Source organism: Palaemon carinicauda, chromosome 2 (assembly GCF_036898095.1).
Source record: "Palaemon carinicauda isolate YSFRI2023 chromosome 2, ASM3689809v2, whole genome shotgun sequence".
In the NCBI taxonomy this organism is placed as follows: Eukaryota; Metazoa; Arthropoda; class Malacostraca; order Decapoda; family Palaemonidae; genus Palaemon; species Palaemon carinicauda.
Window position 1 is genome coordinate 69,427,213 of NC_090726.1, and position 12,338 is coordinate 69,439,550.

The following is a 12,338-nucleotide window of genomic DNA, read 5'->3' on the forward strand; positions in this document are numbered from 1 at the left end:
AGATCTGTTCTAATTCTTTAGCTTAACTGGTAGTGAAAAAAACACTACTTAATTTCAAATATACCTCATTTAATACTGAATGCCGTTTATATTGGAGCCAAAAATATTTCTGTAGGTTCTAGCGCTTTCAAATATGCAACAGCTTTGGAAAAAAAATATCGTCGATCTAGCATCAACTGACTCTGACTTTAGAGGAAAAAGATAAAAATATTTTACTGATAATTCTCAAGTGATCTTTGGTCTAAAATCTAGATTTACTCTCTGAGGAAAAGCTTGGTAACTTTGTCTCGAAGATCCAGATCTTTACTTTGAAGGATCCTCATTATCATCATCATTTTCTTAGCTGTTTTGCAGTCTTTTTCCCCTAGGCATCTCATGCTTCATGGCTTCCCCGACCCTTATATCAGGCCGTATAGCCCACATCCTATAAATCAAGCCATGAATCTAAGCAGAACAAAATTCGGAGCCACTAAGTTTAGATCAAAAAGAGGTCTCTAACTGAAGAGATCAGATCCTCAGAGTCTCCAGCATTTGAAAGGAAGCGATGGAAGACTTCGTTCTGTCTGAATATGACACATCTGATTTTAACTTGTTTTAAGAATATTTGAATGCTCTCATAATACTATATTTTATCTTAACTAATAAAATTATTATTTGGATCAAGATTAGAAGTAGTAATTGATTGCAAATATTTGCATTGTAAATCAAATTAATGTAATATGTCATTGAAGTCTACATAAAACTTTCTAATATTTTATCTGCAATGTATCAATACAAAGACACCCTGCAATTTTCTTCTATACACATCATTCCCTTAAGGTCTCTACTTGTACTCCCTCAAGGCCATTATCTTTAGGATCTACCTGATTATGTCGTTCACAAAAAATGGAATGTGTGAAGGTCTGGTTTTAATGTTTGCAGAAATATACACAAATAGGGTGATGAAGAAGGAAGTAAATGACATTAAAATGGTGATGGAGAAGACGAAATATTTAAATAATGAAAAAACTATCACAGCAGTTTCTTGTCCACTGCAGGACAAAAGCCACTTATATATATACGGTATATATATATATATATATATATATATATATATATATATATATATATATATATATATATATATATTGACCTGTATTCTAGCCTAGATTTCCCTGATGAGATCTTCGAGAGGATCAATTAACCTCATGGAGGAACTGAATTACACAATGATGGATAGTTGCCTTTTATGTGGATCTTCGACTGTGGGTGAAAGGGGGGGGGGGGGGATATAGGATAGGATGTGAATGTTGTGGAAGGTTCTATCACAAAATGTATGTGTTTATAGACGCCAACATCACAGACGAAGTTATAGAAAAAATTTCAATGCCCTAATTGTGTAGATGAAGCAAAGTCAAAGTAGCCACGACAAATATGTTGAAAAAGGAGAATTGAAATACCTATACTAGAGGTATGACCCCTCAACGAACCTCTAATGCAAGAGGTAAGGCGCGTGAAAACAAGAGGTCAAAAAGCCTTTAATGCGAGAGGTGAGGCACCTTAAAATAAAGGTCCAAGAACCTTTAATGCTAAAAGTAAGGTGCCTGAAAAGAGAGGTGAAAAACATCTAATACTAGAGGTATGGCACCTCAAAACATAGGTCAGAGAACATCCAATGCTTGAAGTATAGCGCCTCAAAGCAATGCTCAAACAACATCTAATGCTAGATGTATTGCACCTCAAAAAAGGAGGTCAAATAACATCTAATCCTATAAATATGTCACCTCAAAACAGATGTCATAGAACATCCAATGCTTGAAGTATAGCACCTCAAAGCAATGCTCAAACAACATCTAATGCTAGATGTATTGCACCTCAAAAAAGGAGGTCAAATAACATCTAATCCTATAAATATGTCACCTCAAAACAGATGTCATAGAACATCCAATGCTACAAGTATGACAGCTTAAAACAGAGGTCAAAGAACATCTAATGCTTGAAGTATGTCACCTCAAAACAGAGGTCATAGAACATCAAATGCTGCATAAATGGCAAATAATAAAAGGGGCAGAGAACATGCAATGGTAAAAGTATGGCACCTTAAAACTGAGGTCATAGAACATCTAATCCTAGAGGTAAAGCACCTCAAACTAAAGGTCATAGAACATACAATGCTACAAGCATGGCACCTCAAAATAGATGTTAAAAAACATCTAATGCTACAAGTATGGCATATCAAAACATAGGTCAAAGAATGTCTAATGCTAGAAGTATGATACCTCGGAAGAGAGGTCAGAGAACATAAAATGCAATATGTATGGCACCTCAAAAAGAGTTTAATGAACTTCGAATGCTAGAAATGTGGTACCTCCTAACAGAGGCCATAGAACACCAAATGCTACAAGTAGGGCATCTCAAAAGAGAGTTAAAAAAACATCTAATGCAAGAGATATGACACCTCAAAACAGAGGTCTAAGAACATAAAATACAATAAGAACATCTAATGCTAGAATTATATGGTATCTCAAAACCGAAGACAAAGAATGTCGAATGCTAGAAGTAGGGCACCTCAAAACAGATGTTATAGAACATCTAATGCTAGAAGCATGGCACCTCAAAACAGAGGTCAAAGACCTTCCATTGCTACAAGTATGGTATCTCAAGACAGAAGTGAGAGAACATCCAATTCTAGAAGTAGGGCACCTCAAAACAGAGGTCAAGGAACATCTAATGTTAGAAGTATGGCACTTCAAAAGAGAGGTCAAAGAACATATACAGTAATGATATACGTACGGCACTTTAAAAGAGAGGCCAAAGAACATCTAATGTTATAAGTACGGTATATCATAACAGAGGTCAGAGAACATCCATTGCTAGAAGTGTGGCATTTCAAAACACACGTCAAAGAACATCTACTGATAGAAGTATGACACTTGCAAGGAGAGGTCAAAGATCATCCAATGCTCTAAGTATGGTATCTCAAAATAGAGGTCAAAGAACATCCAATACTAAAAGTGTGTCATTTCAAAACAGAGGTCAAAGAACATCTAATGCCATAAGTATCGCACTTCAAAAGAGAGGTCCAAGAACATCTAATGCTATAAGTACGGTATATCATAACAGAGGTCAGAGAACATCCAATGCTAGAAGTGTGGCATTTCAAAACAGACGTCAAAGAACATCTACTGATAGAAGTATGACACTTGCAAGGAGAGGTCTAAGATCATCCAATGCTATAAGTATGGTATCTCAAAATAGAGGTCAAAGAACATCCAATACTAGAAGTGTGTCATTTCAAAACAGAGGTCAAAGAACATCTAATGCCATAAGTATTGCACTTCAAAAGAGAGGTCCAAGAACATCTAATGCTATAAGTACGGTATATCATAACAGAGGTCAGAGAACATCCAATGCTAGAAGTATGGCATTTCAAAACACACGTCAAAGAACATCTACTGATAGAAGTATGACACTTGCAAGGAGAGGTCAAAGATCATCCAATGCTATAAGTATGGTATCTCAAAATAGAGGTCAAAGAACATCCAATACTAGAAGTGTGTCATTTCAAAACAGAGGTCAAAGAACATCTAATGCCATAAGTATCGCACTTCAAAAGAGAGGTCCAAGAACATCTAATGCTATAAGTACGGTATATCATAACAGAGGTCAGAGAACATCCAATGCTAGAAGTGTGGCATTTCAAAACAGACGTCAAAGAACATCTACTGATAGAAGTAAGACACTTGCAAGGAGAGGTCAAAGATCATCCAATGCTATAAGTATGGTATCTCAAAATAGAGGTCAAAGAACATCCAATACTAGAAGTGTGTCTTTTCAAAACAGAGGTCAAAGAACATCTAATGCCATAAGTATCGCACTTCAAAAGAGAGGTCCAAGAACATCTAATGCTATAAGTACGGTATATCAAAACAGAGATCAGAGAACATCCATTGCTAGAATTGTGGCATTTCAAAACACACGTCAGAGAACATCTACTGATAGAAGTAAGACACTTGAAAGGAGAGGTCAAAGAACATCCAATGTTATAAGTATGGTATCTCAAAACAGAAGTCAGAGAACATCCAATGCTAGAAGTGTGGCATTTCAAAGCAGAGGACAAAGAACACTTAATGCTAGTAGTATGGCACTTCAAAAGAGAGGTCAACGAACAAACAATGATATACGTAAGGCACTTCAAAATTAATGTCTACTGCTATAACTATCGTGCTTCAAAAGAGAGGTCAAAGAACATCTAATACTATGAGTATGGTATCTCAAAACAGTGTTCAAAGACCATCTAATGCTAAAAGTATGGTATCTCAAAACAGAGGTCAGAGAACATCCAATGCTAGAAGTGTGGATTATCAAAACAGAGGTCAAAGAACATCTAATGCTAGAAATATGGCACTTCAAAAGGGAGGTCAAAGAACATCTAACTATATACATATGGCAATTCACAAGAGTGGTCAAAGAACATCTAACGCTTTAGGTATGGTATCCTAAAACAGAAGTCAGAGAATATCCAATGCTAGAAGTATGACATTTTCAAAAGAGAGGTCAAAGAACATCTAATGATATACGTATAACACTTCAAAACTGAGGTCAAAGAACATCTAATGGTATAAGTATGTATCTCAAAACAGAGGTCAGAGAACATCCAATGCTAGAAGTGTGGAATTTCAAAACAGAGGTCAAAGAACATCTAATGCTAGAAGTATGGCACTTCGAAAGGGAGGTCAAAGAACATCTAATGCTAGAAATAAGGCATTTCAAAATATCACTCAAAGTTATGGTGTTCATTGCTCGTTGAAATGATAGTCATAGAAAAGATAGTTTATTGGAAATAATTTTTGCATGTGAACCTAATACGTCTGTTTACTTTCAATAAGATAACAACAACAACAACAATAATAATAATAATAATAATAATAATAATAATAATAATAATAATAATAATAATAATAATAATAAAATCATCATTATTGAAGGTAAGATGACGAATTAAGTTCATATGCAAAACAGATAGATTAAATTCCAGTGTCCTATTTCTGTGCTCTGGTGTTTCATTCGCTCGTCTCAAGGCTTTACGAAGTCGGTCAGCTTTTAGCCGTTGGTTTCGTATCTCCTCACTTTCGTTTGCTCTCCTTTATGGCATGGTTGAAATCTAATATAAAATAGGAAAATATGAGTTTAAATAAATGCATTATAACAACCTTTCAGAGAGAGAGAGAGAGAGAAAATCGTTTCAAAGTAGTTCAAGTTATTCCACAGAATAAATAAAACATTTTTTCTTGTGAATATATATAATAAATAAACTATTTTTTTAATGCATTATTCATGAAATTACAATTAATACCACAGAATAGATAAAACACTTACTTTTGAATAAATAAAATCAACAATATATTTTTTTTAATGTAATATTTATGAAATTACAAGTATAGAAAGGGAACTTACAGAACAATATCAGAAGTGATACATGACGAACTTGATGCCGATTTCTGTGGATGAGAGAGAGAACTTATGGCGATTTCCAGCAACGAAAGTCTTTGCTTTTATGATGTGATACAATGTCCAGAAATAATTTTCTTTCCTTCTGGCATACATAGACTCTATCGTTCTTTAACTTGTAATTGCATGATTCAGCAGAAATCCTTATATATACATACAAATATCTGAATTACATGTATTTTATATATACATATATGCAAATGTAAATGCATATACACATAAATAGCTAATAATATTTATATGTTTGAGTATTCAGTGTAACATATCTAAATAAAGGCTAGGTAAATCTCGAAGCGGCATGCAGCTATTTTGCGATAAACTGTGTGCGACAATTATTTGCATTGAATACCATGCGAGCCACTGTACATGTCTACCAGGCCAAGGTCTAAATATATAGACCGTTTACCGGGGGAAGAAGGCTGCAGTCTTCACGTATGCCCTACCATTGGCCAACTCGTATCTAGTGGTGATGTCTATGGTGAAGGTCCACGTGTGGTTGCCTTTTTTACCCTGACTGTGAAGGGAGAGCATATGATAATTTCGAATGCTAAATTTTACTACCACTTTTTAGAAGTTATTATTATTCATTATTATTTTATCTTTGCTTTGTGTGGTTTTGAATAACAAAATTAGTTTATTATAATTACTTTTTATTATATCTATAGTGTTGATATCCATGAGACCATTTTGTGTTATCATTGTAAAGGTTTCCGAGTCAGAACTGAGTCTAGTTTTTTCAATGAGAATTGAATAAAACAGGTAGAAATGATTTTGGTCTTAGCGAGAAGAAAAAAGGACGCATCACTTTCAGTGGAGGAACTTACGGAAGAGATAAAACGGAAACTGACAATATATCTTCATAATTGTATTATATATACTTAATGTGTTCAACGGGAACAACGTAGACACACTTCTCAGCACATTTCCAATGAAAGCCATTTAGAGGAAACTTACATAAAGACTACAATAAAAACAAGTTTTCCAATATAGTGCCAAAATTATTTCCCGGAACAATTATTGGTCAGCTAGTCTTTGGGATTCTTACTTAGCTATTTTCTTACTTGTATTAAGGCGTTTTACAAGTTTCTTTGTATTACTGTTTCCTTTATCAGGTCCCGTCATCACTGAATTAAGAGTAAAAATGAAAATTGAAATATGAGAATGGATGACTGCTCAGGGAAGGCGTGGAGGGGTAGAGCTAAGGAGCAAAGTTGACCTATGGGAAGGGGTAGACATATAGGAAGGGATAGACCTAGGGGAGGGGTAGACCTTGGGGAAGGGGTAGACCTAAGGTAGGAGTAGACTTGGGGGAATGGGTAGACCAAGGAACGAGGGGTAGACCTAGAAGAAGGGTAATACCTAGGGGAGTGGTAGACTGAGGTGAAGTGGTAGACCAATGGGAAGGAGTAGGACAAGGGAGGAGGGGTGATATAAAGGATGGGATACCCATGGGGAATGGGTAGACCTTGGGAAGGGGGTAGACCTAGAGGAAGGGGGAGACATAGGGGAAGGGGTAGACCTAAGGGAGGAGTAGACTTGGGGGAATGGGTAGACCACGGAGCAAAGGGTAGACCTAGAGGAAGGATAATACCTAGGAGAGGGGTAGACCTAGGGGAAGGGGTAGACAAAGGGAGGTGTGACATAAAGGATGGGATACCCATAGGGAAGTGGCAGTCCTTGGGGAAGGGTTAGAGCTAGTGAAAGGCATAGAGCCGTAGACCTAAGGGAGGGGTAGAACTAGTGGAAGGGGTATAACTAGAGGAAGGGGTACACCTTGGGGAAGGAGTAGACCAAGGGAGGAGGGGTGGCATTAAGGATGGGATATCCAAGGGGAATGGGTAGACCTTAGGGAAAGGGATAGACATAGAAGAAGGGATAGACCTAGGGGAAGGGGTAGACCTAAAGGATGGGGTAGACCTAGGGGAGGGGTAGACCAAGTTGGGAAGGTACACCTAGAGGAAGGGGTAGACCTACGGGAAGGTAGACTCAGGAAAAGGGGTAGAACTAGAGGAAGGGGTAGACCTAGGGGAAAGAGTAGACAAAAGGAGGAGGGATGAGATAAAGGATGAGGTAGGCCTAGGGGAGGGGTAGTCATTTGGGAAGGGGTAGACCTAGGAGAGGGGTATACCTAGGGGAGGGATAGCGCTAAAAGAAGCGGTAGACCTAGGGAGGGGTAGACCTACGGGGAGGAGTCGTTCAAGGAAGGAGGTGTGACATAAAGGATGGGATAGACAAAATGGAGGGGTAGACCTTGGGGAGGGGTTGACCTAGAGGAAGGGGTAGATCTAGAGGATGGGGTAGACCTCGGGGAGGGGTAGACATAGGAGAAGGGGTAGACCCATGGGAGAGATAGAGAGATAGACCAAGTTAGGACAGGTAAACCTAGAGGAAGGGGTAAACCTAGAAGAATGGGTAGACCTAGAGGAAGGGGTAGGAATAGGTGAGGGGTAGACCTAGGGGGATGGGTAGACCAAAAGGGGTAGAACAAGGAGGGAGGGGTAGACCTACAGGAAGGAGTACACCTAGTAGGGGTGGGCAGTAAATCTAAGGGAAGGGTAGACCTAGAGGAGTGGTAGACCTAGGGGAGGGGTAGACCTAGGGGAAGGGCTAGAGCTATGGGAAGGGGTAGACCTAGAGGAAGGAGTAGACCAAGGTAGGAGGGATTCATCTAGAGGAAAGGGTAGACCTAGGTGAGGGGTAGGCATAGAGGAAGGGTTAGACCTAAGGGAGGCAAAGGCCTATGGAAAGGGTAGACCTAATGAAAGTGGGAGACCTAGGGGAGGGGTTGATCTAGGCAAAAGGAGTAGACCAAGGGGGGATTTAAACCTAGGAGAAGGGGTTAACCTAGGGGAAGTGGTAGACCTAGAGGAAGGGGTAGACCTAGTGGAAGGGGTAGTACTAGAGTAAGGGGTAAATTTAGGGAAGTGGTAGACCTCAAGGAAGGGGTAGACCTACTGGAAGGGGAAGACCTAGTTAAAGGGGCAAAAGTAGGGGATGGTAGATCTAGGGGAAAGGGTAGACAAAATGGTGAGGGGTAGACTTAGAGCAGTGGTTCCCAACCTGTGGTACGCGTACCACTAGTGGTACGCGAGGGCCTTTCAGGGGGTACGCGAACACTTTCGGGGTCACGAACGTCAGCAAAGACGAAGCAAAAAGAGTGCTCTCCTTTAAACTTCTGGGTGAGCATGGCCTCCTCGTACCCGACGCTAGCCCGTCATGATGTTCCCCAGCTACTGATTTTCCCCTCGACGTGGGAGTGCAAGCAGGGGTTCTCAGCCTTCATGGCCATCAAGTTGAAGAGCCGGAACCGTCTTGTTGCGCCCGGGCATGATTTCCGATGTGCTGTGAGCAAAGTAATGCCCCGCATTGACCAGCTGGTGGAGAAGAAGCAGATACAGCCCTCGCATTGAGTTGTTCTTTTCTTAGTTAATTTGCGTGTTCTATTTTTACAATTATAGAAATAAAGTGGTATCTGATCGAATTTAGTTTCTCTGGAACCAGGTGGTACGCGGCGACTGTACGGGACCTCCAAGTGGTACTCGATCACAAAAAGGCTGGGAATCTCTGACTTAGAGGAAGGGGTAGATCCATAGAAAGGGGTAGACCTAGGGGAAGAGGTATACCAAGGGGAAGGGTAGACCTAGAGGAAGGGATAGACTTATGGGAAGGGGTAGACCTAGGGGAGGGGTAGATTTAGGGGAAGGGATAGACCGAGCCGAGAGGGTGGGTAGACGTAGACCTTTGGGAAGTGGTAGACGTAGAGGACGGGGTAGATCTAGGGGAAGATGTAGATCTTGGGGAAGGTGTAGATCTAGGGAAAGGGGTAGACCATGGGGGGAGAGGTAGATTTAGAGAGGGTTACTAGAAGGAGCCTCCATACGAGGTCTTACGCATGATGCATCGTCGCGAGTACCACGAAGAAAGTGATGTTATAATTGAGTTTTGTTACGAAAATGGAAGTAAACAAGGGTGTCTCGTTACCAACTTGAAGGCACAGTGTCAAATCCGGACGTCGGACGTCGGATGCTGTCCGGGAGAATAGAAAATCACTTGTATCACCGGGAAAGGCGCCATAATACACCGCTTTTTTGACACTGATAATTTTCACTGATACTTTCTGTTATTTCCTGAATAAATGTTCGAAAAATATTGATTCAAGGGTAAAGGGAGTGGTAGGCCCTTTCTCCTTATGTTACTTTACAGCCGGGTAAATTCTTATCTGTGACTGCTGATTGGCGACGTCCGGCTTTTATCCTAACAGGGTAAAATAGCAGGCAGTTAAATAGTGTAATGTTGACGTCCGATTGAGATTATTCTCAATAACATGAAAATAAACCAATATTTTTCGAACATTTATTCATAAAATAACAGAAAGTATCAGTGAACATTACCAGTCACAAAAAAAGAGGTGTATTTTCGCGTCTTTCCTGGTGATATAAGCGATTTTCTATTCTCCCGGACGGCATCCGACGTCCGACGTCCGGATTTTACAGTGCCCAACTTGAAAATTTGTTAAACGTTTATGTTACCATCTATATTCTAGCCTAGCCGGACAGTACTACATTCGATCCATCTCTCTGGTTTTGACTCATTTCATCTTTCCCGACACATTCTCTTCCTTCCTCACACACTCTACAACACTGATAATACCAATAAATTCTTCTCTCGAGAGGTTAACTATAGGTAGCTAGGTTTATCTCAACCGAGTTCCAGGTAGACCAGGATAAAATTGTTATCAAACTTTCTTCAAGATAATAAAGATTTTTGTCATGCGCAGCTCAAGGGAATCCTAACTAGCAGACCTTTAGACAGAACTCTAAGGTCCCATAGTCAAATGTTGCAGAATATCTCTACCAGCAATGATCGAGAGAATGTTGGTTTATACCAAAAATAAAATTTTAGGTGGGCATTACATCAAGACCGTAGACACTCCTAGTTTCACGCTCACTACAAATCAAAATAAGTTTACAATATCTTAACTTTGAAAATAATTATGTGGATTTTTTATTATTTATTTCGTAATTTAAAATTCTTTTTCTTCATTCGATTAAATGATATATTTAACAGTTTAATTCATATTTTTTCACAGATTTGATAATTTCTATAATTATAGGTAACTGATAATATAAGAATCTTTCGTCCTAAAAATCCTTATTGAGGACGATAAAGAAAACGGACGATATCGATGAGTTATTTTGCTTGTGTGCAAAAGTTCCTCTGAATAAAGTGATGAGCAACAAGAAAGGAGCAGAGGAAATCCCAAGTGTTTCAGACATGTATAGACAGTTAGACACTTTAAATACGCTAAGGAAAGAACAAAATCTGTTAGATAAGAAGAAAAGATGAGGAAATAAAGAGGGCCAAGGGAGAGTGTCACAACTAGAAAGAAAGAAAGATTAGAAAATGGTTCAGAAAGCGAGTTTGGACAGCAAAGAAGAATGGTTTCCTGATCTCGGAAAACATATTCATGTTTTTGGGACGAATTTTATGCGACCAATAACAAAATGTACATAATAACTATCATAGAATACCGGTAGGCCTATGTGGTGAATTTACCAAAGCATACTGATGATGATGATGATTCTTTGCTACAAATTCATTCGCAATATCGATCAAGTAAAAGCTATAGGTTTTCTAAGCCTACTATGTTTTTACTTACCATTTATTATATCTATCATTTGTTCTTCAGTGACAATTTTATCTTGATATTTTAGGGGCTTTTAAGTTTTTAATTTCATCTAATTTCTTTTGGAGAAAATAATTATCTTATGTTTTAATTGATAATTATGTTACTTGTCTTTGGTTTTAAAACTATGGTGATGAAGTGAGAAGATGAAAACCTCACAAACAGAAAAGTACTTCACAGACTTGGTAATACTACACTAACCATGAATGATCAAGGTATTTACTATTTCCTTGTATTGGGAAAACTATGTATATATATATATATATATATATATATATATATATATATATATATATATATACATATATATATATATATATATACGTGATGCACATACAGGGTACACGCACCAAACGTTACACACATACACACACATACACACATACACACACATACAAACACACATATATATATATAAATATATATATATATATATATATATATATATATATATATATATATATATATATATATATATATATATATATGTGTGTGTGCGTGTGTGTGTGTGTATGTGTGTGTGAGTGTGTGTGTGTGTATACTGGTCGTAATACTAGGCATGCAGTTAATTCTAATAGTCAGGCCTTCTCCATCATGAGTCTCACTACTAAACAGTACTCTAGAAGTTTTACTCCAGCTGTGACAAAGTTGTGGAATGATCTTCCTAATTGGGTAGTTGAATCAGTGGAACTTCGAAAGTTCAAACTTCCAGAAAATGTTTTTATATTGAAAGTGCTGCCATAAATGTTTTTTATAGTTTATATATGAAATATCTGTTTAAAAGTAGTTAATGTTTTAAAATATATTTTTATTGTTCATTACTTCTTCTATCGTTTATCTATTTAGCTTATATCCTTTCTTCACTAGGCTATTGTTCCCTGTTAGAGCCCTTGGGCTTATAGCATTTTTATTTTCAAACCAGGGTAAATAATAATAAAAATAATAATAATAATAATAATAATAATAATAATAATAATAATAATCTGGAGATATCTTAAAAAACTATACAGCCTCATTTGCATTTACTTTGGGTGATTTCAATGCTAAAGTAGTTCAAAAGAAGAGAGGAGAGTCAGCTGTAGGCAAATCTGGAGATGTCACAAGAAATGCCAAATGAATCATGCTTGTAGAATTTGCTTAAAGAAGCAATCTAATAATCATG

General features: G+C 37.9%; 1 protein-coding gene across 1 annotated transcript; it reads left to right on the top strand.

The window, feature by feature from the left end:
- Positions 1-2,905: 2,905 nt before the first annotated feature.
- On the top strand, positions 2,906-4,183 carry LOC137617266 (mucin-21-like). The gene has a single exon (XM_068347256.1). The coding sequence runs from the start codon at positions 2,906-2,908 to the stop codon at positions 4,181-4,183; it is 1,278 nt and encodes a 425-aa protein (XP_068203357.1).
- Positions 4,184-12,338: the final 8,155 nt, after the last annotated feature.

Coding starts and splice junctions, on each gene's coding strand:
- LOC137617266 (XM_068347256.1), top strand. CDS start 2,906: ATGACACTTGCAAGGAGAGGTCAAAGATCATCCAATGCTCTAAGTATG.